Below are 24,487 nucleotides of genomic sequence, written 5' to 3' on the forward strand. Positions count from 1 at the left end.
CAGGTCAAGACTCTGCAGTCTACTTACATCTGAAGGACAGAGGACACTCGTTTGAGGACCACCAGGTGCACATTATAGACAGAGAAGATGGATGGTTTGAAAGAGGTGTCAAGGAAGCCAACTACACCAGGGTTGAGAAGCCGTCATTGAACAGGGGAGGGGGTCTACGCCACCACTTATCCCCCACTTACAATGCTGTCCTTTCATCACTTCCCAGGAAACTCAACAAACGTAACCTATTGGCCTCAGGTGAAGATACCAACGATGGTCGTTCAGTCTTGGCCACAGGTAGTCTTAACGACTGTAACGACTGTCGTCACAGTAACAAGGAACACTAATGAACCAGCGGTATCGATGACCCGGGCCAACGACCCCACTGAGGTTAAATAGCTGAGTTTCCCTACCAGTCAGTCAGAACTGAAGAAGTCCTTTGGATGAGGGACGAAACGTCTTCCAGTATCTTCAACCAAGTCCAGTTGCCCTTGATTTTAACCTTCGTTGGATAACTATGACCTGGATGACTGAGAATCTTCATAGACATCTTTAAATATAATGTTAACACCTGTATTACAGGTATTCAAGAGTTTCCTGTGGTTCCTAAAGTTTTTTAACAGATGGCATCTCTCGATTTTCCCCTGCTGATAAGGTCTTCCAGTGAGGGACAGCTGGCTTCCTCTAGTGGCTAGCCATTAAATGAGTTTTAATTTCACTGGTTCAGGTCTGGTTTCACACTGTGTCCAGGGCTGAGATCTCCATGTCAGGATTTCTTTAAAGGTATATAAACTGCGACAAATCTTTCCATTTGTTCTGATAGTCTATTTATGCCTGCCATCCACCTGACCACTCACCTGCCTGAAAGCATGCAAGGTTACCATGACAACAGGTAATTGTTAGCTATCATCTCACCAGTCCTAGCTGCAGCATAACTGCATATTTTAGCAGGGTTTAAAAATACAAACGATATTGATGTATAGGACATGCTCTTATTTCTTCCATGGTGCCATTTTGACAATGTAGACTGTGTAATTAAAAAAGTATAAAGAAACGGCACTGTTATGCTTCAGCAAACACTTCGGTAACAGCTGACAGAAACCTATGCGTGCAAATTTGTGAATCATAATTCTGCTATATGTTACAGTACTTACTCTACAGAAACGGTGTAGAGGTCAGGCCGGAGAGTACATGGCTCATGTCCAATAGATACCATAACTGCCTCAGCCCTCCGGCCCAGGTTCCTGCCCTGTACTGTCAGCAGGGTGCCTCCTTCCACTGGACCCCTCAGGGGGAAGATCTAACAAAGACAGAATGAAGCAATGAACAGGGAGAAAGGAAAGCCTGGGAAAACACTGTAATATGCACAATACATTAGCGCTCATAAGTAGATTACCTCCCTAAAAATGTTCCACTAATGACGGGTGATAATGAACATGGCAGAGAATTTAGAGAACGGGGATGCTGTCTCTGATGCTGACATGGACCGTGGCACACAGAGAGATAAGGACAAGTGGCCCATGTAAGTGTTCTTCAGCTGAAGACTGAGATCTAACAGAATAGACACACGGTTTAGGTGTATACACACACACACAAAGCAGACTCTTAACTGTGCCAGTCTGAGACTCTTCAGCCTCTAATCCTCTACAGAACATGCAAATAAAGAGCAGCCTAAGAGCCCCCTTCACATCCCACAAGAGACAGACAGAGTGAGAGAGAGAGGGCTGGAGAGGCGAGGTGGAGAGCACAGCAGAAAGGTGGATGAGTGGGGAGGCAATTTAGGGAACTGAGTGTCGAGAGGAGAGTGAATGCTGATGGTGGTGGTGGCGGTGGTAGTGAGAGAGCAAAGCCTCAAGAGGGGAATTAATGCAGATTGCTATTCCCTTTCATCTGTTTTCCTGTGTCTGCTCCGTCAAATTCCTTAGTCCAATTTCTGCTGTTGTTCAGGGGTATGGCTCTCACACATCATTTCAGCCCTCGCCTTTGGTCTCTTAACTTTCCACTCAGGAGCCGCGGAAAGAAAGGAGAGGACCGTCACCTCTCAAATCACCACGGAAACAAAGCGTCAGAGATAGCATCTCCGATGCCCAGACAGAAGCAATCTACCATCACCTTGCCACTGTAGCATGGCTAGCCCAGTTGCATCAATGTTTTCCTGAATGACCCCCCCTGTCAAAGCCGAGGTCAGTGTGACCCCTCTGCGTTATTAGCCTGGCTCCGGAGCTATCTTGAAACTCAGCCTAAGAATGAAAACAGCACTTCTGTTTGGTCTAGGTGAAAGGACAAGGTTTGGCTCTGAATTCAGATCATTTGGAGACAGCAAGAGTGACAGCGAATAAAAATAAACCATATATTTCCCAGCTAGAAGGGGGAGGCAGTTAAGTAAAGAAAGAGCATATTACTTTTAATATAGTGTGAAAACAAACTAGTGGAAACCAACCCATTACTTACGGTATTTTTATGTGGGAGCTACACCACAGGAAATGATGCAAATGTTTTTGTGGTTACTTAAAGCTATTTAGAGTATTAAGTGTGACCACCCTGTGCCTACTTAGGCCACATATATATACTTCCTTCGAAGAAAACACATTCTTTCATACACAGACATGTATGCACACATACTATGGCATGGCAGTTGAACACAGAAAAGCACCCATCCTCTCTCTACAGCGAGAGTTATTTATTATCACTATGCATCTTATAGCACTCTAGTGTGTCTCTGTGGTGCCATTGAGCATTGACATCAACATCAGCTGGCATGCTGTTCATTTACACCTCTTACAAGTCTGTGAGTCTTGATTTACAGCACAAACTCTGCCAGGCCTCCAGGGAGATCACACGGTGTGAATGTGTCTCTGCGAGAAAAAAAGAAAAAAAATAAACCTCCACAAGGAATGTTGGAGCTATTAAACTAAATTATTCCACATCCCCGTATTCAAATCCGATATATTCCAAATGTACTGCACATGCAGGTATGCAACCTGCACCAGATAAACTACCTAACTGATAAAATCCACGTTTTCTTTTTGTTATTTTTTGTTCCCAATAGATCGCTTTGAGGCCTGATCTTTCATCTTCCTTTCCTCACTCCAGTTCCTCTGCATCACACTAATCACAGAGGACATGAGGACAAAAACAGGAAAAGGCTCCTCACTATACTGTACCCTTCTCCACCCTTTCTCCGTCCGAATAGGTCTCCATCTTCTCTCCCAAACTCACCCAGATCCAGATCCCTCTGTTCTCGCTTTCTTTTCATGTTGTGGATAAACTATGTTTGGCAGTTCCTGTTTTGGATGTCGAAGTACCTCTAATCAATTTTTTTGAACAGTGCACTAGCCCACACATAACATGAGAATAAAGGGCCCGCAGAGATAACAAATGTCTCCATTGTCTTACGTCACGCTATTGAACGAAGAGCATTTTTCACAATTAGGTGGCGTGTAGCAAAGTTTAGGGAATAATGAAATCCTCCTCCATATTATTGATATTTTGGTACTAGTATATTGTGACGGAGATTGTATGTGACAAAGCAGAGCAAGAAAAAACACATTTCATTGTCTTAGCCGTACACGTAGTGAAAAGGACTATATAACTAAGAACCGCTGCGGTATGCGTGTGTGTGAATGTTTAGAGAGAGCTGATCTTTTCCTCCCTAAGCTGGAATACTCGGGCTCAAACCCCTATGGATTCTCTGGGAAAACATGGCTGCCAAAGCGTTGCATCACACACCCCACATAACCACAGCCCCAGTATCATTTCTGCAACCTACTCTCCTGAGAGAGAGAGCGAGAGAGAGAGAGAGAGAGCCTGTGTGTGTGTGTGTGAGAGAGTGAGAGAGTGAGAGAGTGAGAGAGAGAGAGAATACTGCAACAATAGTCTACCTACACATACGGCATCTCAGCCCAGTTAACTTCAGTCACGTAAGAAGTCCACTCTCACAGAGCATCCTGTTAGTCACAGTACACTGACAGCTACAAAGAATGAGGGATAATCGTGAATGCTTCAATATGGCCTATTTGTGTGACATATTGTGGGCCTGTGTGTGTGTGAGAGAGAGTGAGTGAACGTGAGTGTGTCTGCCTGCTTTGTTCTGCTCACTTATTCCCCTGGGCTGACCAGGTTTTATCTACAGGAAGTTCAGGCCGACTGGGTCTCATGTGAGCCGTGCTTCCCGTGACCGCCTACTGCAGCTGTGCTGATATAATGTTCGGTAGTGGCAGAAAAAGGTTTGGAGGATGGCTATAAATACTCTCCCATTAAAGTTGGACAAACAAATGAAGAGGATCATGCAAATGAGCTCCATAAACAGTTTAGAGAAAGGCCCCGCTGGTAATCACGATGACCATTTTGACGTGACCGCAGTCAGATCCTGTGTAAGATAAACACTCCTTAATTCCTTTTTACCACTGTGTTTTTGCTCTTTTTGTGGCCACAAATCTAAAATCCCTCATGGATCTTGTTTGCTTTCGTTTAGATCCTGAGGCTTTCCACACAAAGAGCCCTATACAGACACCATCCACACAATTTACACACATACTGTAGTTACACATGGTGGAAGGTGTGTCGTCCTTAGTGACTTAGCCCTTAGAGGACCGCTGTGTCCCCTACGGGGTTTGGCTAAGTGAGTGTTGGTGTTATTACTGAGTGAACTGCTTCAATGAGACACTATTCAGACACTCCCTCAGCAGCTGACACTGGACAGACAAGGAATGGGGGCACCGCAACATGTGAGTGACCCCATGATTCAAGCAGAACCGAAAATAGAGCCTGATGGCTGCAGAAAGGGGGTGGGGAGCGTGGGACAATGAACGCAGACATTTGTAGCATGTTTAACTTGTGATCTTACCTTGTGGATCTCAGGAGCTGGACACTGATTCATGATCGACTGGCAGTCATCCCTCAGCTTACAGCTGTTTTCACACCAGCCACAGAGGTGACCCTGATCCTCCCGGCCCCAGCACTGGGAACAGTCCGAACTGCCCACTTTACAGTTGTACACCTCCACTAGAGGGAGATGGGATACAGGGGGAGAGACATAGAGGCAATTATTATTGTAATACAGCATCACTGAACTGTGTTTGTCTGGTTAACTTAAAGTACTGTAGATTCCTTAGTTTCTTTCATATGACCCATATGGGCGGCATGCTTTAAATAAACAGCATAAGCATTTGTAGGATGATGCATGGCTATAAATATAAATCAGGAAAAAAGAGAGAGAACAAAGCCAGCGAGAAACAGATGATTATGTTCATGTTCCAATGTGCGTCCCATGGAGAAGTCCCATTTGTATCACCGCATGTGCATCTGCGCATGAATGTGTGCATATCACAGCGTGTATGTGCCTGCGTGTGTGTGATAAAGTGTGTGTCTATTTTTTTTTTTTTTTTAAATTTGATGACTCTGGATGTTATGAAGCAACCATCATGTCCGTTCACTGAGTGTCTGGCAGTAACTCAGGGCTGTTGTTCAAATGGTAGACACATGGACTGTGAACAGCACATCTGGGACTGGGCTAGGCGGTGATTGGCTTGTAGCTGCACTGTAGACAACATGCCAAGTTCAAAAACACTTTTCATCACCCCATTGTTGTCATGGAGCTCAAACTGTATTTCAACAATGCATACGGACATGGCTTATAAAAGGCATTGATAACACCTTAAATTGCAGCTCACTATGTTCTATAATCATTATGTGTAATTAGACAGTAGCAGAATATGATATTATGGGAAATTACTAGTTGTTAGAAAATTATGTGTTGTAATACACCAACTACTATTATTGTAGTCTAACACTGTTTGTCCCTGTAAGCGATTCTTTATTTTTCTCCAGGTTTAATTAAATCCACCAGTCTCATCAGAAAACATTCATGCACCAGTGAAATGCATTCTGGGAGCAACAGTGTCAGATTTGTTCTTATTTTTGTGAGTGTCTAATTACGCTGCACATACAGGAGAACTTAGCAAACAGCTGAAGCGCAACAGATGGAAATGGTATTTTTCATTTGTGTATTTTTATTTTATTTTTTTTTTACATGTTTACATAACTATGATTGCAATGTCTTACCTATCATGGGCTGAGGGCTGTCGACAAAAATATCCACCCCCGGTCCATTAGAGTATCCTCTCCTCCTCAGGTTGAGGTGATAAACCTGACTCCTCTGAGTGGTGGACAGCTGCATGGACAGAAAGGTAAAGGGCAACAATGAAACAGGTTGTGCTGTGAATGTGTGTCATTTTGTCTCCACATGTATTTACTCCCTCTTGCTGTTGATCTAGATAATAATGGGTTCTTAATCAACTTCCAAACAAGGGTTTAAAATAATTGCATTAAAAACAACTTACAAACAAGGATTACACCTAACAATAATGAGCACACTGAAACGGTAAATGTACAGTGCACTTTACACGAGCTTAACTGACCTTTATTCAGAATTACAAGTTATTTCTGGTAGGTCATTGTCTTTACTTACTGTAACTCCAGTGCACTTGACAATCGAGCTGTTCAGCCATGTGGCCTCATATCGCGGCTCCGTCCCAAAGTCACACTCCAGCCCCTCCCCCTGTTATGCAAAGCACACATTTTAAACAATATGCAGTATTTAAAAAAAAAACAAGCAAGCAACATATGATATTATGCTGTTCTCAGAACAAGATAATCACTGCTTTAGTAGCCAAAATGAGAGAACTGGAGAAAGCTTCTGCTAAGAAATTTTCTGTCAAACACGTCTGGTAACAATTGACAGCTCCGAAGGAGTACCAGGATACTGAAAAATAACCCACAATAATTGTCCCTGCCAGGAAAAGATGCAATCCATTCAAAATTCATATTCATAAACATCTGGACTCCCACACCTCGGCAAGTCATCTGAGAACTAGAGTAATGAATATGAATTTATTCTTCGGAAAATGAGTGCCCCAAGTTTAACTGAGCCAAGGTATGTGAAGGTAAGACCATAAAGGAGCTAAGATAGGAGTTAAGAGCAGTAAAGGATAAGCACTTGAAGAGGATGAAATCATTTGTGTGTGTGAATCCAGACGGCTTAAATTGGTCTACTTCCATCGCCCTCTCCACACTTTGCTATTTCTATGTGCTTTTTGACACCAGAGAAGCCTGATTTTTTTGGGCATCTGACAGGCTCTTTTTCCCACACATTGAAATGTTCCCTGGACTTATGTACACATTGAGAACTAACAGATACTGGAGGACAAACTTGCAAGCATCTGCTTGTTGTATGTTTTGGTGTGCCTGTTTATCACAGTAAAGTCCAAATAGTTTATATTAGGTTAATAAAGAGTGTGAGAACCAAACCAAAATTCACCACAAATTCCAGGAGGGTCTGAGTGACGGCGATGCTTATCCAAGAGCACAAACATGAGTGACAACATATTTCCTGCTGCTTTGACTTGCCGACAAGTCAGTTTGCCTAAACTTTCATACTAAAGAGTAGTATGAATAACCAATCACGTCCAGGCTGTCCTGAGGAAATGTGTGTGTTTGGGGGTGTATATGATTCAGTGTCTGTCACCATAGCAACACACCAGCTTGAAAGGCCAGGGTATGGCGTGTGACTGACCACGCCTGGCAACTAGTCAGCACTGGAATTTTTAGAAGATCCCAGTTGTATCCTTATCGGTGATGCAGGATCAGCGTCTGACTCGCTCAGTGTGGATTAAGGATGAGAATAGGAGTTTAAAAAACTGATCTGGAAGGACTAACCGAATTTAAAATGAACATGAGTGAAATAAAGCTCCTGCCGCGTGTGCTTCCTCAGACTGACTGCACATTGTACACTGTGCTGACGAAGGCACAGCTCAGCTAGTCACAGCTAGATACCAGATGCATGGTGGGCCCGGACAACTGAGCAGTGAGCAACATAAGCATAAAGATACTCGCTAATTCTTCTTTTTCATATCCGTCTCACAACATGGAGATCACTCAAACTCAGGTTTTGCTCATTCATTGACCCAAATCCCAGCACACAAAGTTCCATCTGCATTTAACTCAGCTTGAAGAAAACACGCCATATGCTTATGTTTTATTCCAGTCATTTTCACAACGTGCATTTTGGACAAAGTCCAAGTCCAGCTCCATAGCTGGGGGTTGTCTGTCGTACCTCCTGGATGTTGATGATGGATACGGTGAAGTCCTGGGCCATTCCTGATGGTGATGGAGGAACCTCTGAGGCAACCAGGCTGGGACAGGAAGCAGCGTTCTGTGGTGTAGGCGCAGGAAGTGACATAAAGGAGTTAAAGAAAACAATGACTCCCCAGCACACATCCGCAACCCAAAATACCTGTCCTGTTTATCTGTAGGAGGAGGAAATGAGAGGGTAAAGTCTCGCTCTGAGGGAAACAACAATAGCTTCAAATAGCGAGACGATGAGGGATTAGAAAAACAGACCCACCGGACACTGTGATGGGCTCAGCAGAAGAGTAAAAAACCAACCTCCTCATATCCTTATGACCTACATTACAAAGACCTAATCCAGTTTTATTCATGTTTAAAAAGAACCTAACATTTAAATAACTAAAAGTAACTTGAGCCTCTTGTGCGTTAATATGTTTGTTTTTGTGCGTCTTGGGATCTGAAACAGCACGCCTGACTAGGATTGTGTTTGCTTAGAAAATGATGTCTTTATCACTTCAGCTATTTCCTCTTTCAGGGGGTCTTGTGATATAAAGGCAAAGCATTCACGTTCACAGCAATAAAACACTAGACACTAGAACAAGACCAGAAGTTGACCAGAGGACTGTGAGTCACATCCTCTCCACTTTTTCTGGGACCAGAACTGTGTGTGGACACAGTCAGACCCCCTTGCCCTCAGGGCCAAAGTCTGCTGGGAGGATGCCTCCTCACACGGGCCATGGCTCGGCAATAAAGCTCCACGGGGTACAAGTATAATAAGATGGCTGACTTAGTCTTGATGTTGTCAGGAGCAAGCACAAAGGACAGTGGTATCTGGGGAGCTGTAATTGGTTTCAATGATGCTACTCTAGGTTTGGATACATTTCCCACTTTCACAGCCTTCTCATGCGCTCATGCCAAGCCTTTTACACTATTCGGTTTGTTTGCTTTTCAGAGTAGTTAACACCCTCATGGGGCTTTATGTTGCCAAACATACAACTACATAATCCATTTGTACAATCTCATACTGTGTTACCTACCTAAAATGAAGGGATATATAAAACCATAGCTAAAAAGGTGTAGGTGTAGATTTATCTCTTCGCTGGGAACAAGCAGTCTTGACATTTAGTAATAATTCCCAATAAAAACAGGGACACAGTGAACCTACTCTTCCACATGCTGGGATATCAAACTAAACTGCCAACGTTAGAGGAGGTCAGAGGAGTTTTAAAATGGTACATTACCCTGTAAGGAGTCTGTAAAACCAGAACCTCCTGAGATTTTATAGCAGGTTTCAACATTTCTACAGTTGAGACATTTTAAACCTCATACTGAATTGCCAAATGATTGCTCTTGCCTAACCTGTCTGGACTCAGATCATTACAGCAAACTTGGAGTTGTTGGACAGAAGAGTCTGGATTGTGTCTGAGGTTCTAACTAGTGGGATCCTAATATTATGAGATTCTCTGGGCGTCTCTTTGAGTAAAAGGAGTTTAAAAAAAAAGGAGAGTTACCCACCTCCAACAGGTCGTGCTTTGACTCATCTTTATTGGAGACACACAGGTGGTTCTCTTGGTCCCAGTAACACTTCCACTTGGTGCTCAGGCAGCTCACACATCTGGCATAGATAGACACATACATGGAAAGAGTCGAGAAACAAGGATCAAATTTAGCCAGATCTGAATTGTTTTAACCCCTGTATCTCCCTCTAATCTTTTCCCATGCAGTAAATACAGTCTTTATGTGGCCCAATCTTTAGTTTCAAGTGTAACACAACTGCCGGACTGATTACAGGCATCAAAATTTAGCTTTAATAAAAGGAAGTAATGATTAGTCACAGTAGCATTCACATTCATTCCACAGTTACAACACAGCCAGCCAGGAGGTCAAACTGGGCCAAATCTGCCGAGATGAAACAAAGCACTTCTCTATAAACACTCTGACTGATAAATGATGATGTGTGTGTTAAGTGCTGTCTCCTGTATTTCTAGCTTTGTGTCTACCATTTATGGTTTTGTAGTCTAGTAGCACAGGTGTAGGTCCAGAAGCAGACAGTGGACTCCACACATTTCATGCAAATGTATTCAAGAAACTACGGTCTTGGAGCGGAGAACCACGATAGGGAAGTCGGAAAGTAATGAGAGACAGACTGACGTACCTTTTCATGGGATTGACATTAACAAAAATATAAAATATCGCCAGCCTTATCCTTTAAAGCAACAGCGTGTAACTTCAGAAAGCAGAAATAACACTTTTTACTTCTTACAGATGAAAAGTTGAACTCATATTTCAATTATACACATCCTTGCTCTATTCAATACACTTAGGGGTTTTACAGCTTCAGCCTAGTTAGTCTGGTATGACTAGTTGCGTATGGTGACTAGTGGCTTTAGAACAAACTTTAGACAGATATTGCTTTAAGCTAAAAATTAAGCTTAGGTTAGAGGGTTGGTTCAACCAGATAACCAGCGCATTATTTTATCTAGCCATACAGATAGTCTTGGTTTTGTTTGCTGAGCTTTTGAGATATTAATCTCTGAGATTTCTGCCACCAACTCAATATAAATATATATGAAAATTTGCCTGTTGTGAGTTGGGTGATCAACATAGGTGAGAAGATTAAGGGTAGTGTTTGGGGATATGGATTGTACTGTATTCATAGTTGCTGTGGATCGAGTACAAACGTGTGTTTTTCAGTTAAACATTCAATTGAACACCTCCCCTGTACAGTATGTGTGTGAGTCGAGTGTGTGTCACTGAATTACTGTATTGCCTCTGGGAAGAGACAGATGTCTCACACTAGGAATGATAGTGCCTCCAGTGATAGCAGTACTCTAGGGGGGGTCTTTAGACTGGGGGAAGTGGAGTGGGATGTGTGTAAGGGGATGCAGGAGAGTAATCGAAACATGTGTGTGTGTGTGTGTGTGTGTGTGTTCTGATTAGAAACAGACGGCCCCCTCAAGGCTCTTATCAGCTGCAGCTTTTCTGTTTTCCCTGACTCCCTTTCTGTCCTACTAAAACACCTTACACTACCACACACACACACACACATATACAGATTGTTCGCACAACCTCTCTCTCTGCTTGACCTAACGCTGACAGTAAATACCCTGTGACACTGCCCACTCCGAGTCATAATGACCATGCACACACACACACACACACACACACACACACAAACACTAAATACACAGTCAGGCTCACACTCACAGGGCCTCTCAGTGGACACAGCGGTTAAACACACATCCTCAATCATGTCTCTGTCAAAGAGAAATACATCCGGAAGAAAAGACCAGTTTCAGGGGAAGCGAAAGGAGAGGAACAGAGACAGACAAGGGAAAGGGGGAAAGAAAGACGTGCCAAAACATTAGACACAGAGAGAGACATAAAAAGCAAATAAAAAAAATAAAAAGTGCGTATGATTGTGTGTATGGTTGAGGTACATTAGAGAAAAACAGAGTGAGAGGGCACGTTAGGTGGTTGTCCACTAGGCTGTTTGGTGAGACTGGAATGCTATCGTCTGGTTGTCATTAACACTCTGCCTAGTGACCACTTTGAATGGGTCCTGGGAGAACTGTCTAAATACTCTCCCCCCCCCACACACACACACACACACACACACACACACAAATTTAATGTGTTAATGAATGAATTAAGATCTCTTAAAGCTGAAATCCGTAACCTTCCCCTTTGTTGAGGTTTTTTCAAACTTTAAGCAAAAATAATGCTGATATTTTGCCACGGGGCCTTTTTTGCCACATTGGAAGTTGATATTTCATTCCTTATGTCAGCTCATTTCTAATATCCTGATTTATTACAGTAGGACTAGTTAAAGGGGTACTCCAGCGATTTGGCCTCACACTTTCGATAATGGTAGACTTACAAGAGACACACAGAGGAAACAATATTGGTCAAAATTGAATCAGCAGAGGATGAGATGTTCAGAATTTTAGTCCATAGTGTGGGCCAAGATCCAAAAACACTGTTTCCTACGTTTTCCACAATGCAACTTAATGGTGTCTTTCTTTAGACACTTCCTGACTTGTAAAGTTTCACATCTTTTAACACAGTTAAACACTGGTAAAAATGTATAGTCTCCAGTTGAATTTGAGAGAGACCTAATGACATCACTATGACATCATCGAGGTAATTTGTCAGAGCTACAGAAAATACAACTGTTTTCACAGTGAGTAGTATTCTTTGTGACAAGAAAACTGATCGTCATGTGTGAAAGTAAAAAAGTACAAGTACCCTTTGAAATCTCTGAACTCTGTTCTGATTGGTTGGTTTGAGTATCTATGATAAAGCGCTATATAAATGTAATGCATTATAATTATTATTATTATTAAATGTCTGTCAGCTGTCATTGTGGTTCATTGTCATACTCCTTTTAATTACATGGGCTTTAGACAATTTATCTATCTATGAAAAAGTGTAATGTGAGAAAATTTGCTTTTAAAAGAGATATTGTCAATACTTCATTAAACTCGGTAGCGCTGAAATGATTACTCAATTGTTTGGTTGATTGATAGAAAATTAATCTGCATCTATTTTGATAATTGTTTATCTTTTTTTTAAGCTATGATTTCCAGTTCCAGCATCTCAATAGTGAGGATCTGCTGCTTTTCTTGGTCTTATGTGACGGCTAATCGGGTTTCCTTGTAGTTTTGGACTGGTGGCTTGACATTTTAAACCAGGAAATAACTGGTAGATGAATCGATAACGAACATAATCATTACTTCTAGCCCTAAAATTCGGTTCATTGTCCAGCCCTTTAGGAGAGCATCCAGTGGTATACTGCTGATATTATCTCACCTTGTTGTGTGCAAGGTTAACAGTTATGTAGTTGAATGAGAATATCATCCACTGACATCTTTTGGAAGATCATTTTTGCTTAAGTAATTAAATCACATACTAAAGTTGCGCGGGACGACAGCCAATATAACAATATGTTTACCATAACTTCCTTTTACAATATTTCCTTTGTGACATTGAAAGTAAGTGATGGCTTTTTTCATAAAGCGCAAAACAAAGAGATTTGACTATCTAGTTTTATTGAAAAGAAGTGGCTCTTTAGGGATAATAAAAAAAAAACAGCTTAAAGTGATTAAAATCCGATAGAGTATAGCAGCTCCGCAGTTTGCAGTCCAATGCTCATCCTGTGAGAATGGCACTTTGCTCATTATCACCTTGAACAAACCACCGTCTAATTTCACACTCCTGGACCTTGCCGAGCACAGAGGCCACGTGCACATATTGGGTACAGTCTTGCACACATGTACCTGCAACTGCTGTGTTCACACCTACAGGCTGTTTTCAAAAAGTGAACAAAAGGGACAGACCCAAATGATTTCAATCTCAGTGAATCAGTCAAATACACACACACACACACACATTGATGCCCCTCTAAGCCTAAGATCCGCCCATCAGATAAAGTGGATCCTCTGACATGGTCCAACATGCAAGAGGAAGCCAGCTGGTTAGCCTCCAGATATGAGAAACCCCTCTTTGTGACCAGGCCATACAAGTCGCAGTCCTTTACAAAAACAAACATCAACATGACCAGCCAGACATACATATCCAATTTCCTTTGGCTTAACGTTTACAGCATATTAATCCCACATTTGATCCCGCACTGAGAAACCTTGAGCAAGCCAAATACACACTAAGCCCCCCTTACACACTGAGGCCTAAATAGAAAGCAAGGGAAAAACAGGAGAGGAAGAGGTTAGGGACAAAGCGGAAAGGCCTTCGAGTAGAGAAACGTAGCTGTTCTTTTAGCTTCCAGCTATATTTGCACATCTGCAATGCCATAGAGCTGTAAGCATCATTTTACTGTAATAGCTGGTCAAGGCAGAGCTACTTTTAACAACTTTTTGTACAGTCAGGTAGTTTAATCCAGTGGTTTCCAATCTAGGGGCCACGCCTATCCATAGGATCCAAAGAAAAACCTGTGAGGTCATGACCTTCTCTAATCTTTGCTTTATTGGCGAAATATTGGGAAAAAAGTTTTATCTCAGACAATTAATTAAATGAAATCACCTTAAAAGTTAAGAGATTAAATCAGTCGGTGGAACTGCTAGCACAAGGCAAAAAAGTAGGGACCACTGGTTAGTCTTAATCTCAATCATAACTAGTAACTATAGCTGCCAGATAAACCTACAGGTGACAAATATACACATTTTGTCCATTGGAATGAAGTGGAGAATAAGTAAATAAGTTACTTAGTTTCTTTCACCACTGTGTGTAAGTGAATAAAATTGGATGTAATGGATCAAAACAATGCTGTTGGCCAAGCATCATCAGCCCTGAGAAAAAAAATGGAGAAATTTGAGATAAACAGTGGTGACAAAAATAATGTGTGACTCACGGCGTCTTGGGGTGTATTGCTCCAGTCCTCTCGCAGTCATAGATGATGAAGCTCCCAGATACCACAGATGTGCCATTCACTTTTATCGCCACAGAAACAGTCAGGTGATCTGGAGAAACAAAGGCATGTAAACAACATTCACATGCATGTGTCAAGCATTCGAGATTGGTATCACTGTCATAACACAAAGTAGACACAGGACATCCTCATGCTACACTGACATTGCTGCATTTTGAAGTGTGAGAAAGGATATTCCGTTTGTTCTAACCACATACAGGAACTGTACTTTTATTGAGATGATGAGATTCATGACTGGCAGCATTGCCTGTGCTCAGGCTCACCTGTGCCAGGGAGGATGGGTTGGTAGTTTTGTCGAGGGAGCAGGGGACAGGTCTGGATCAGAGTGAGACCATAGTCCAGGTGCACGGTGGCAGCTGTAGAAACACCCGGCCCATATTCACACTCCACCCGGGAGCCAACCAGATCAGGAACACTACCATTAATCAGAATGCCGACATCCTGCGAGCATAACAGATATAAGAGCATAAATGTGAATAACTGCTCATCTTATTAGAAAATAATTACAAATAAATTCAATTCTGCACGCCCACACGCATATTTTCTAATCTAGTGTATCTACAGTTAGTCTTTGGTACGGGGCAAATGGTGCTGGCATTACTTCAAGTTTGTTCAGGAATTCAGGCAGAGAAATAGAGAAACTAATGTGCAATGAAGAAACAGATGGCACAGTGCTACATTCACATCTAAATCTGGCTATGTGATTAAGTATGACAGACATATAATGAGAAACATAGCACCTCACTGACATGACTGAATTTCAGTTAAATGATTTCAATGTGAGAAAAAAGTAGGGGGGTGAGGGGGCAGGAAGACAAAGATGGTTAGGCAGAGAGGAAGAGCAACATCACATATTCAGCAGATACGAACTTGCCTTAAAAATATGCTATTGTTCAATGGAATTGATCATTTCCTGGCTAAGGCCTTGACTTCCTGCCTGCTGCTTCCTGTTTGGGAAGACAACCTTGAGCTGAGCTTCCTGTTCCTCTTAAGGATGCCTGTGGATCAGGCAGCTGGTATATCTATTACAGCCCAGCCAAACTGACCTACATAACAAGCAAATATCCACAATTAATGAACCAATTAATGACCTGTCGTCTCTCAGCCTCGTCTCATTACGAGCTGTAATTAAAGGTCAAATACATTCTAAGTGTCATATTTGTTTTATGCTTCTATTACATGATACTGACTGGAAATGAAAAACAACCGTTTACATATCATACCCCAAGTATGATGCAGGCCCTTTTTTTGCCAGATTATATTATCCTTCTGTAATTTGATTAAAATAAGACTGGTGGTGTTATGTAGCACTCAATATTTGACAGTTTCTCTATGTCCCAAATCCGTACAATAAAACTTATAGGTAAAGTGTAAAAGATCACAGTTTTTTACAGGCAAAGCTCATCATCCAAGTCAAGCAGCTATGATGCAGCTTAACCTAGTCCAAGGTTCATTTTCAGTGTGGCAGGAGAGCCTGTGTGTCTTTTTGTTTGTCCACCAACCTGCATTCCTTTATTTGCACAGCCGAAACTCATGTAAAGCAGATTGGAATCATGCAGGATGTTCTTGATAATAATAGTTTTGTTGCTATATGTTTCCACAATGTTTTAAGATGATGATAAAAATCTAATTAAAGAGGAGGTTAGGGTGGTGGAGGAATGCAGCACAATGCTTTATTTATAATGGTATGTTGTCATATATTTTACCTTTATCAAAAAAATCCTGCGATTTGAACATTGCACTTGGCCAGATTGTGATTGAGCTAATGTTTCGATCCATTGTTTGTTTCCATTGCTCAGCCCTATAATAATTGACAGTAGTGTAATGATAATAGTGTGTGTAATAATAGTGAGAGGTGTCAGGTTACGAAGGTGGTCATGAGACAACAGCTTTAAATACACTGCCCCCATTACAACCATAACTTAACGAAGAGCAACAGTAGTGTCTATTTGACTTGCGAAAAGGTTGTGATGGACAACAATAACATGGAGGGAGTTAATGATACCTTGATGTCTGCAGAGACGCTAATCTCTGAGGGTGTCAGGGTCATGGATGGACACTGCTGCAGGCCTTCACCAATGCGGATCCAGGAGCGTGCCAACAGCCCCTGAGCACACTCCTTCTGGATGGTACAGCTGGAAAAAGTGACAGACAGAAATATTGGTACAGTAATCATATCATATTTAGGTGCAGGTCAGATTAAACACAAAGACACTGGGGTGTGATGACATGACAAAACAAATTCTCTTGTTAGCACAGAAAACTTGGCTGCAGCTGAAATGTTGGCCTAACATTCTGGGGTTAGATTTCCGTCATTATGTCCCATATCAAAATGGGATCATCTCATATGTTGCAATGGCTTGTCAGTGCTACAGCTGGTAATCGAGACCCAATCGGTCACTCGACTACCAAACTGGTGTGTGTGAATGCAGAGCTTTAAGGTCAACATTTTATGCTTTGTGAGGAGAGGATGAATCTTCGTGTCTCCATTTCATTCCAGGACTTGATGAATTCTTACCGTTGGGTTTTATGGTCTGCTTCCCACACATTTATGAGGTGCTCTGGTCTCCTAATGTCACATTCAGACCTCAGCTGTCAGTTTATCTGGCTCAACACAAGAGACTACTTGACTCCAGGTCACACACATTGCTATGGCAACCCATCCTGCAGTCACTAAGATCAGGGGCCAGTGGCAGATAGTTGAATAAAAATATTACTGATTCTTAATCTGTGTGGACCAACAACGCATCCATGGACTTGTGTGTGTTCATGTGGACATGCATAGAGCTCACAGTGTGCATGTGCCCATTTGTGAGTACAATGAAGGTCTAGGACAGATGAATTGTAAGAGGGCATTCAACAAGCAAGGTGGCCTCACGCTCTGACTTCTGCTTCACTAATGAACTTCACTGGCCGTTGGCACCGAGCTCAGTTCATCTGCAGTGCAGATTGGAAGGACAAAGTGACCTCAGAGTAAGGAGAAACCAAAGAGGCCCCATTTAGCAACATCCTAACATGCCACATAATGAGTTTGGCACATCTCACTTCCCTCTCACACTTCCATAGCTGTTTAAAATAAAGTGTGTGTCTGTGTGCCCGCATGGCTGTAAGTGTGAGTCCGGACAGTGAATGTCCAGATTCTCAGTCCCATTGGCACTGTGGGACTGTGAAGGGCCATGAGGTCAGCTGCTGAACTAAAAATAGAACTGAGTGGCTCTGGTAGCCACACAAAAATCCCCTAGACACAAACAAACTCATAAACTCTGGACACAATCTCAGCAAATGACAAATACACAGGAAATGTATCACTTGTTTAGTTATTGATTCAATAATTTTCATTTTGAAAGTTGTTCTTTGAGTATTTGGGTATTGCTTGAACATTTTTGACGCAGTTGTCAGTATAATACCCGAGATTATGTCCAGATCCCAAATGTATCCTTTTTGGTGATATCTTACTTTGAGGAATATGAACACTTGTCAGCTGGTCGGTTCAATCATGGTCCCCAGAGGATGAATGACTTTTTTAATCCAAGCATCATCATCAAGTAAAGACTTTGTCCAACACTTTGGTTTACCAAATATCTGCAAATTAATGACAATGCTACAAGCCTAAGGTCGTGAACATGGTCAACATTAGTTACCTGCATGTACATCAGCATGTAGGCCTAAGATGTTAGCAATTAGTTGTGCAGCCCGCAGCCTCACTGAGCTGCTAGCATGGCTGTAGACTCTGTCTTGTTGTCTTCTACAGTAAACCCATTTTTGTTCATTAACAAAACATGCCACACCTCTCAAACAAGAACTTTGGCAAAAAAAAAAAAAAAAATATATATATATATATATATACATAAATGTATAAAATTAGCAAAGACATGACATGCAACATTATGTATTAAATTTATCTTAAAATAATAATAGCAATCGAGGAAGAGAAAAAGCGAGAGTGACCGAGCATGAAACCAGGTGGCAAGCTAGCCAACAAAGCTAGACCGCAACAGACAGAAGAGCACTTACAGTAACGTTACCGATGTCCAAGTGTTTTATCTATTAAGTTTGCTAACATCAACACCAGATTTATAGCTAGCGGCCAGCGAACAAGCAACATTATGTAACTTTTCTCACAAAGAGCTGGTGGAGAGCGGCGCCGATGTCATGTTGGATCATAACCCTGGCAACATAACCCGGCTCAGCAACATCTATTGACGTAACGTTAGCTAATAGCAGAATCAAAGACACAGAAGAGGACCTTGACAGAGGAAGCTAGGAAGAGGAGAAATGGAGTGACCAAGCAAGAGGCTGGCGAGAGCTTCATGACAGCGGTGAATTACTGTAACGGTATGGGAGCCAAATCACACCATGTTGCTTTAAATCGGGACACCTGACCAAAAACTGTATTAAACAAGACCTGACAAAGCATTCAATACTAACTTCTGGCACTTGCCTGTTTTTGATACTTCATTCTACAGGCACAGTTCAGTCAGCACTCAAAGAAAATTGAGGTTCAGGATCCCAGCCCTACGTTTTAGACTATAAATACAAGCATTTGTGACAGCTAACCATGATTTATTTACATTTCATTTTGAAATCATGGAGTAAAACAACACCTTCCTCTTGGGTTACAATGGGTCAAATGTGCCCTCCTTGTTTTCCGTCTGTAAGAATATATTTAGATTATCAAGTAAACTCCCGATTTTATCTTTATCCAATACCTCATAGATGCCTCTGAACTGAAGCAGACATCCAGGAAACTTAATCTTACAATCTCAAAAGAAAAAAAGACATGCATTCTCAGATGGACGTCAACAAACAATGTGTTATTTGTAACAACTGGCTAACAAGCTCACCAAGTCACTCACATCATGATATCTTTTCCTTTCTCTATTTCCCTATTCTATTCTTGCCTGCGAATTCAAAGGACAATTTGATCAAGTGCAGCGGTGTGAAAAAATAAATTCAAAGCACTTCTCTCTTCTGTAAAAGGCAACTAATATACATACAATAAACATACAGTAGACTAGACACACACATACCCATACTCCTCCCCTGCCTCACAACAGCATGCTGACTTTAAAAGCTTTTCAAGCAGCTACTTAAAATAAACAGAGTCAACATATGCAGCAAAAATATGACCTGAGAAAACTCATCACCTCCCAAGTGTCTGTGCGTTGGATAAGGTGGGAAACCAGTGAGACTGTTAAACAGCAGGAGAACATATGAGTTTCTAACTGCACACACACACAGACACGCACAAAGTCACTGTGAGACAAGCACATGCAGATAAGCATGATAATTTGTGAATAGCAAAGACTGCACAATGACGCATAATTTGATTCAAATAAAGATATTTAAGTGCTTTCTCGTGACATGTGGCAGATTAAACCAGCTCCAACTTGAAAAGAGTGATCAAGGACTAAGCTTTAACTCTGGCAGAGAAACTATCTCTCTCTTTTTTAGAAAACAATGCTGACTCCAACAAGCCAACAGACATGTTTTTCATGCTCGCTGTACATGCAGACGTGCTGAGAGACGTCAGAGCCATGCATAAAATCAAACAGACACCCACAGAGACAGCGGTGGCTTCACAGATTGTAAGATAGTTCTCTAGTGGTCCGTTTTTTCTCCTCTACTCAGTGTCTGTAGTTGTATTAGACAGCGGGGTGATGGAGGAGAACATCCACCCCCACACATCAACCCCCCTGATCCCCAGGGCTCTGAGGCCACAGCGACAGCCCAGCGGCTAGCGTGACTGACCAAGCAGTGCATCAAACACACACACACACACACGCTCATGACATCAGCTCACTGGCCTCCGAAGACCAGACAGCGACACACACACACACACACACACACACGCTGACACTTACGCACAGGCTCAAACACTTTGACATTTCCTTGTCAAAAGAACCAGTGTGCACTCTCCCTCCCACCACCATCATCACAATCAACGCTCCTTTGTAGAGGGATAGAGAGGAGGACAAGGGCACTGGAGGAGGAGGAGGCGAGGACTAGTGAGACAGAGACGGAGGTTGAGAGAGGGATAGCTAAATTCTCAAAGCTACTGGAAAATACGAGGGCAAGAAAGGGGGGAAAGGGAAGCTGAAGAGAGGGAGAGAGAGAGAATCATGGGGGTAAAAAAAGCAGTGAAGCGAGAAAGAAGCTAGGATAAAGACACGACAGATAGATAAATAAGTAGAGGAGACAGGGAGATGACAGCGAGACAGTCTGTCCACGCGCACACACACACACACAACTCTCATCAGTTCCACTCTTCCAACTCTGAATGGCCCCTGGCAATGCCAGAGCCTCCAGAGCTGCAGCACAACTCATCACAAAATTCACTATCTCGTCTGATCTGCTTTAATCACCAAGCAACCAACCGACTCACACATGCACACACACAGACAGCAGCACACAAACAAACACAGCTCAACACCACACATGTTCTCCCTCCCTCCACAGAGCCAGAGAGCCAGTCCTGACAGGGCCACATTAATCACAGTGTACTGTCTCTCGCTCCCAGTAACACTTAAGCCAAGTCACTCCTCACTGGGCGCTCCCAGCCTGTCACTCCCTCCCCAAACTACCAAAGAACCAGGGGACCGCTCCAAACAATTATGTGTCTCCCCAGTCTGAAGCTTAATGAAAAGCAAATCAATTCTGCACAATCCAACAACAGCCTTCCAACCCCAAAAACGCACTCTGTTGCAGCCAAGGCTCATTCAGCCGGGTGACATTTCGAAATTGAGAATGAGCATGATGAAAACCAGCAAACGAGTCTCCGTGGTTTTATTGATTCAAATGCTAAATGTACCAAAGGGACAAGCTCAAATCATTTTGTTATGCCATCAATCTGATCTTTTACAGCTTGAAAATGAGCGTTAACTTAAACCAATCACTCGTATAAACACACTGCCGATGGATCACTGCTTAAACACAGACAGTAGAGACAGCAGACAATTCCACATTTTCTCACCAGATTACGTCACAAAGCATTTGTCATGTGTCGGACACCAAAGCATATGATAATTTGATTCAATTATATGTATTACGGCATCAGAGGAGAGGGCCGAGAGGGACAGAGAACAAATCTGTTATAGATGGAGGAGCTATAGACAGAGAGGCACAAACAAAGTGTGTGTGTGTGTGTGTGTGTGTGTGTGTGTGTGTTTCTTACCGGTTCTCCAGAGTACACCAGCCACAGTGGGCGTCGCCTGCTCCCAGACAGTCACTGCAGCTCCTCCACTGGTCACAGTCTGCCACTTTCACCCTGAGCATCTGCACACCACAGCACAGACAGAAAACACACACATACACTGAATTTTACTTTTTACACACGTTTATCCTATGAAAACAGCTGCTTTTCAAAGTTCACGCAGAACTGGAACATTCCCTGGTAAGCAGATATGACATTTATGTACCATCCACAAGTGTTCATCAGTATTTGTCAACAATTATAACTTCATCTATGAAGATATTGTCTTTTACAATCTCTATTGGCCCCAGAGGGGCAATTATAGCGGATGACACATACATTAATAAACACTCACTTGCTTACAACTACATTGTAGTGTGTTATAAACCACTTAATCTTCATATACTGCTTATAACTGCTAAATGTGGTTGTGCGCGCTGATGATGCAGGTGAGAAGGATTCACTGGATGCGAAACGAGGTCTGATTGTTGCTATTACGATTCTTCTTCATGCCGACATGAATAAATCAGTGACAGAGGTTCGGAGAGAATCGACAAACGTCTTGAGACCAGAGCCTCGCAGGCAGCCGCATTCTTACATGGCGAGAGGTCATGAGATAAAGGAAGTTGCTATCGTTGGGGTCGAAGGTCATGATGTGGTGGACCGCTTCGCTGGCTGGCAGCTTCAGTGTCCACTGATTGGCCAGGGTCATGTTCGCCAAGAGGGTCAGCTGTGAAAAAGAGCAGAGGACACAGGTTGGATCGCAGTTTGGGACAAGTGCAGAATAATCCAATTACTTATTTTCTCAAGTAACTCCTCAAAGAGTGAGAATTGTGACCACAGCCATTTTCTGTTGATCAAGCAGCTCAGTTGGTGCAATTTCAGGGTAAATTAATGGTTTTGCTCAGCAACACTTTTACAAGAAGCATTTTACTGCTTCATAGCACTTACGTGTTTTAGCAAGATAAATAAATGTATTTATATGAAGCTTTAGCTCCTCTGAACCTGCCTGAGATCCACAAGGCAGCACCAAAAACTTGTTGTTCATGAAATTAATGTATGCATGTATGCAACAAAAAATAGCCGCCAGATTTAGTTAAATGTATCTTTATCTATATTTTTATAAAGACCCTCAAATATATTTTAGGAGGTCCTTTGTTCAAGCTGTGTGCCTAATCTTGTTTTGTAGAGAAGTGATCTATCTACACACTGGCCTTCCTACAGCTCAAGATAATGAAATGGGCGACATGTTCTCACGTACGCACAAACATACGCACACAGAGACACACACACACACTCACACACACACACAGAGCTGTGTAGAAAAACAAACTGTGCAGAAAGTGAGACTTCCTGTCACGCAGACAGTGAAAGCTCTTATTTCTGCGATTTGTCGGGTCTCCCTTCAATGGAGACATCCTGCCATACAGAGGAACTGGCAAACTGACCGGCATCTGGTGACAAGCACGGGCTGTGTCACTTCTTCATCCGCTGAACACACAAACACCCTCTCACATGCACACACACAAAACCCATCACCACCCACTGAGATATGTTGGTTAATGTTAAACCAGAGCAGACAGAAGCTTAGTAAACCATTGGATTAACCTGCGACGAGAGGCATTATCTCAACCTCCACTGTCATTTTTATAACACCACCTACCCATCTATGCACACACACATACACACAACCTCTTCTTCCTTCCTCCGATATAGTAAGCAGCTGTGCCATGTCTTCACCCCACACCGCTGCGACTTCAAACACATCCGCAGAGTGACACAGTGAGGAGTGAGTAAACAGCAGCCCACACACCTGGACATGGAACAGAATAGGAGCAGATAGAGGAGCAGTGAGGAGAGCTGTGGCACAGTGCACCACCAGGTCAACCAACAAAACACCTGCTGTACTGGCAGGTCGCTCTGACTCTATTCTCTGTCTATCTGCCTGCAGATGAAAGACCCTATTCAACCAAGGAGTGCTCAGCTGCCGTGTGTGCTCATTCTCTATGTGTGTGTGTGTGTGTGTGCTTGTGTGGACGTGTACCTGGGTGTAAAGGAGAAAGAATAAAGACAGATGGAGGTGGGGCAGGAGAGCGAGAACCAGAGATAAAGTCTGTTTGTTTGCAAAATGAATCAAAGAGTCTTTTATATTTCAGATGAGGTAAGAGAGGAACAAAGAGAGGGGACAATGAAGTGATGAACTGAGAAGTGGAGGGGTGGACTGACTGAGGGAGTAAAATTGGACGAGAGTGGGTGAGATAAAGGCGGACACTGGGAGAGGCAGAAAATGGAAGTCAGCTGTAATGGGCAGAGGTAGACTTCATTAAAAAATGCATGTAATTACAAATTACTTCACTGAGGGCTCTCTCAAAGACAGTAAAAGAGGCCTAACTTAATCTCAACCACTGTTCCCCTGTGTTTAGTCTGAGCCAAACTCACAGTCAGAATCACATTACACACACTAACAGCGCCATTAACCTCTGTAACAGTTCTGTCCTCAGGGCACACACACAGAAAGACACACGCAGACAGACGCTGCCACACACAGATACATACACAAACAATAAAAGACATGTAAAGCTAAAAAGCACGGAGCCTGTTGTTACCCAAGGTCACAGAAATACTATGCTCCCTATATAACAAGGTTGGCTCACATGGTGAAAGAACACACACATATATAACACATAATCACAGGATATGCATGCATCTGGGTAAACACATGATATCACTAA

General features: G+C 42.5%; 1 protein-coding gene across 1 annotated transcript in view; it reads right to left on the bottom strand.

Annotated features, from left to right (window-relative positions):
• Positions 1 to 24,487, bottom strand: part of plxnd1 (plexin D1) — an 87,221-nt gene that overhangs the window by 58,745 nt on the left and 3,989 nt on the right. Inside the window, exons 3-13 of the mRNA XM_046056017.1 lie at positions 22,354 to 22,485; positions 21,738 to 21,838; positions 16,569 to 16,698; positions 14,827 to 15,004; positions 14,486 to 14,594; positions 9,634 to 9,733; positions 8,105 to 8,203; positions 6,461 to 6,550; positions 6,055 to 6,163; positions 4,838 to 4,995; positions 1,146 to 1,291 (exon numbers count right to left, since the gene is read on the bottom strand). Of these exons, the coding sequence (XP_045911973.1) occupies positions 1,146 to 1,291; positions 4,838 to 4,995; positions 6,055 to 6,163; positions 6,461 to 6,550; positions 8,105 to 8,203; positions 9,634 to 9,733; positions 14,486 to 14,594; positions 14,827 to 15,004; positions 16,569 to 16,698; positions 21,738 to 21,838; positions 22,354 to 22,485 (1,352 nt within the window). The remainder of the gene's footprint in view (positions 1 to 1,145; positions 1,292 to 4,837; positions 4,996 to 6,054; positions 6,164 to 6,460; positions 6,551 to 8,104; positions 8,204 to 9,633; positions 9,734 to 14,485; positions 14,595 to 14,826; positions 15,005 to 16,568; positions 16,699 to 21,737; positions 21,839 to 22,353; positions 22,486 to 24,487) is intronic.

Source organism: Micropterus dolomieu, linkage group LG08, assembly GCF_021292245.1.
Source record: "Micropterus dolomieu isolate WLL.071019.BEF.003 ecotype Adirondacks linkage group LG08, ASM2129224v1, whole genome shotgun sequence".
Taxonomy (NCBI): domain Eukaryota; kingdom Metazoa; phylum Chordata; class Actinopteri; order Centrarchiformes; family Centrarchidae; genus Micropterus; species Micropterus dolomieu.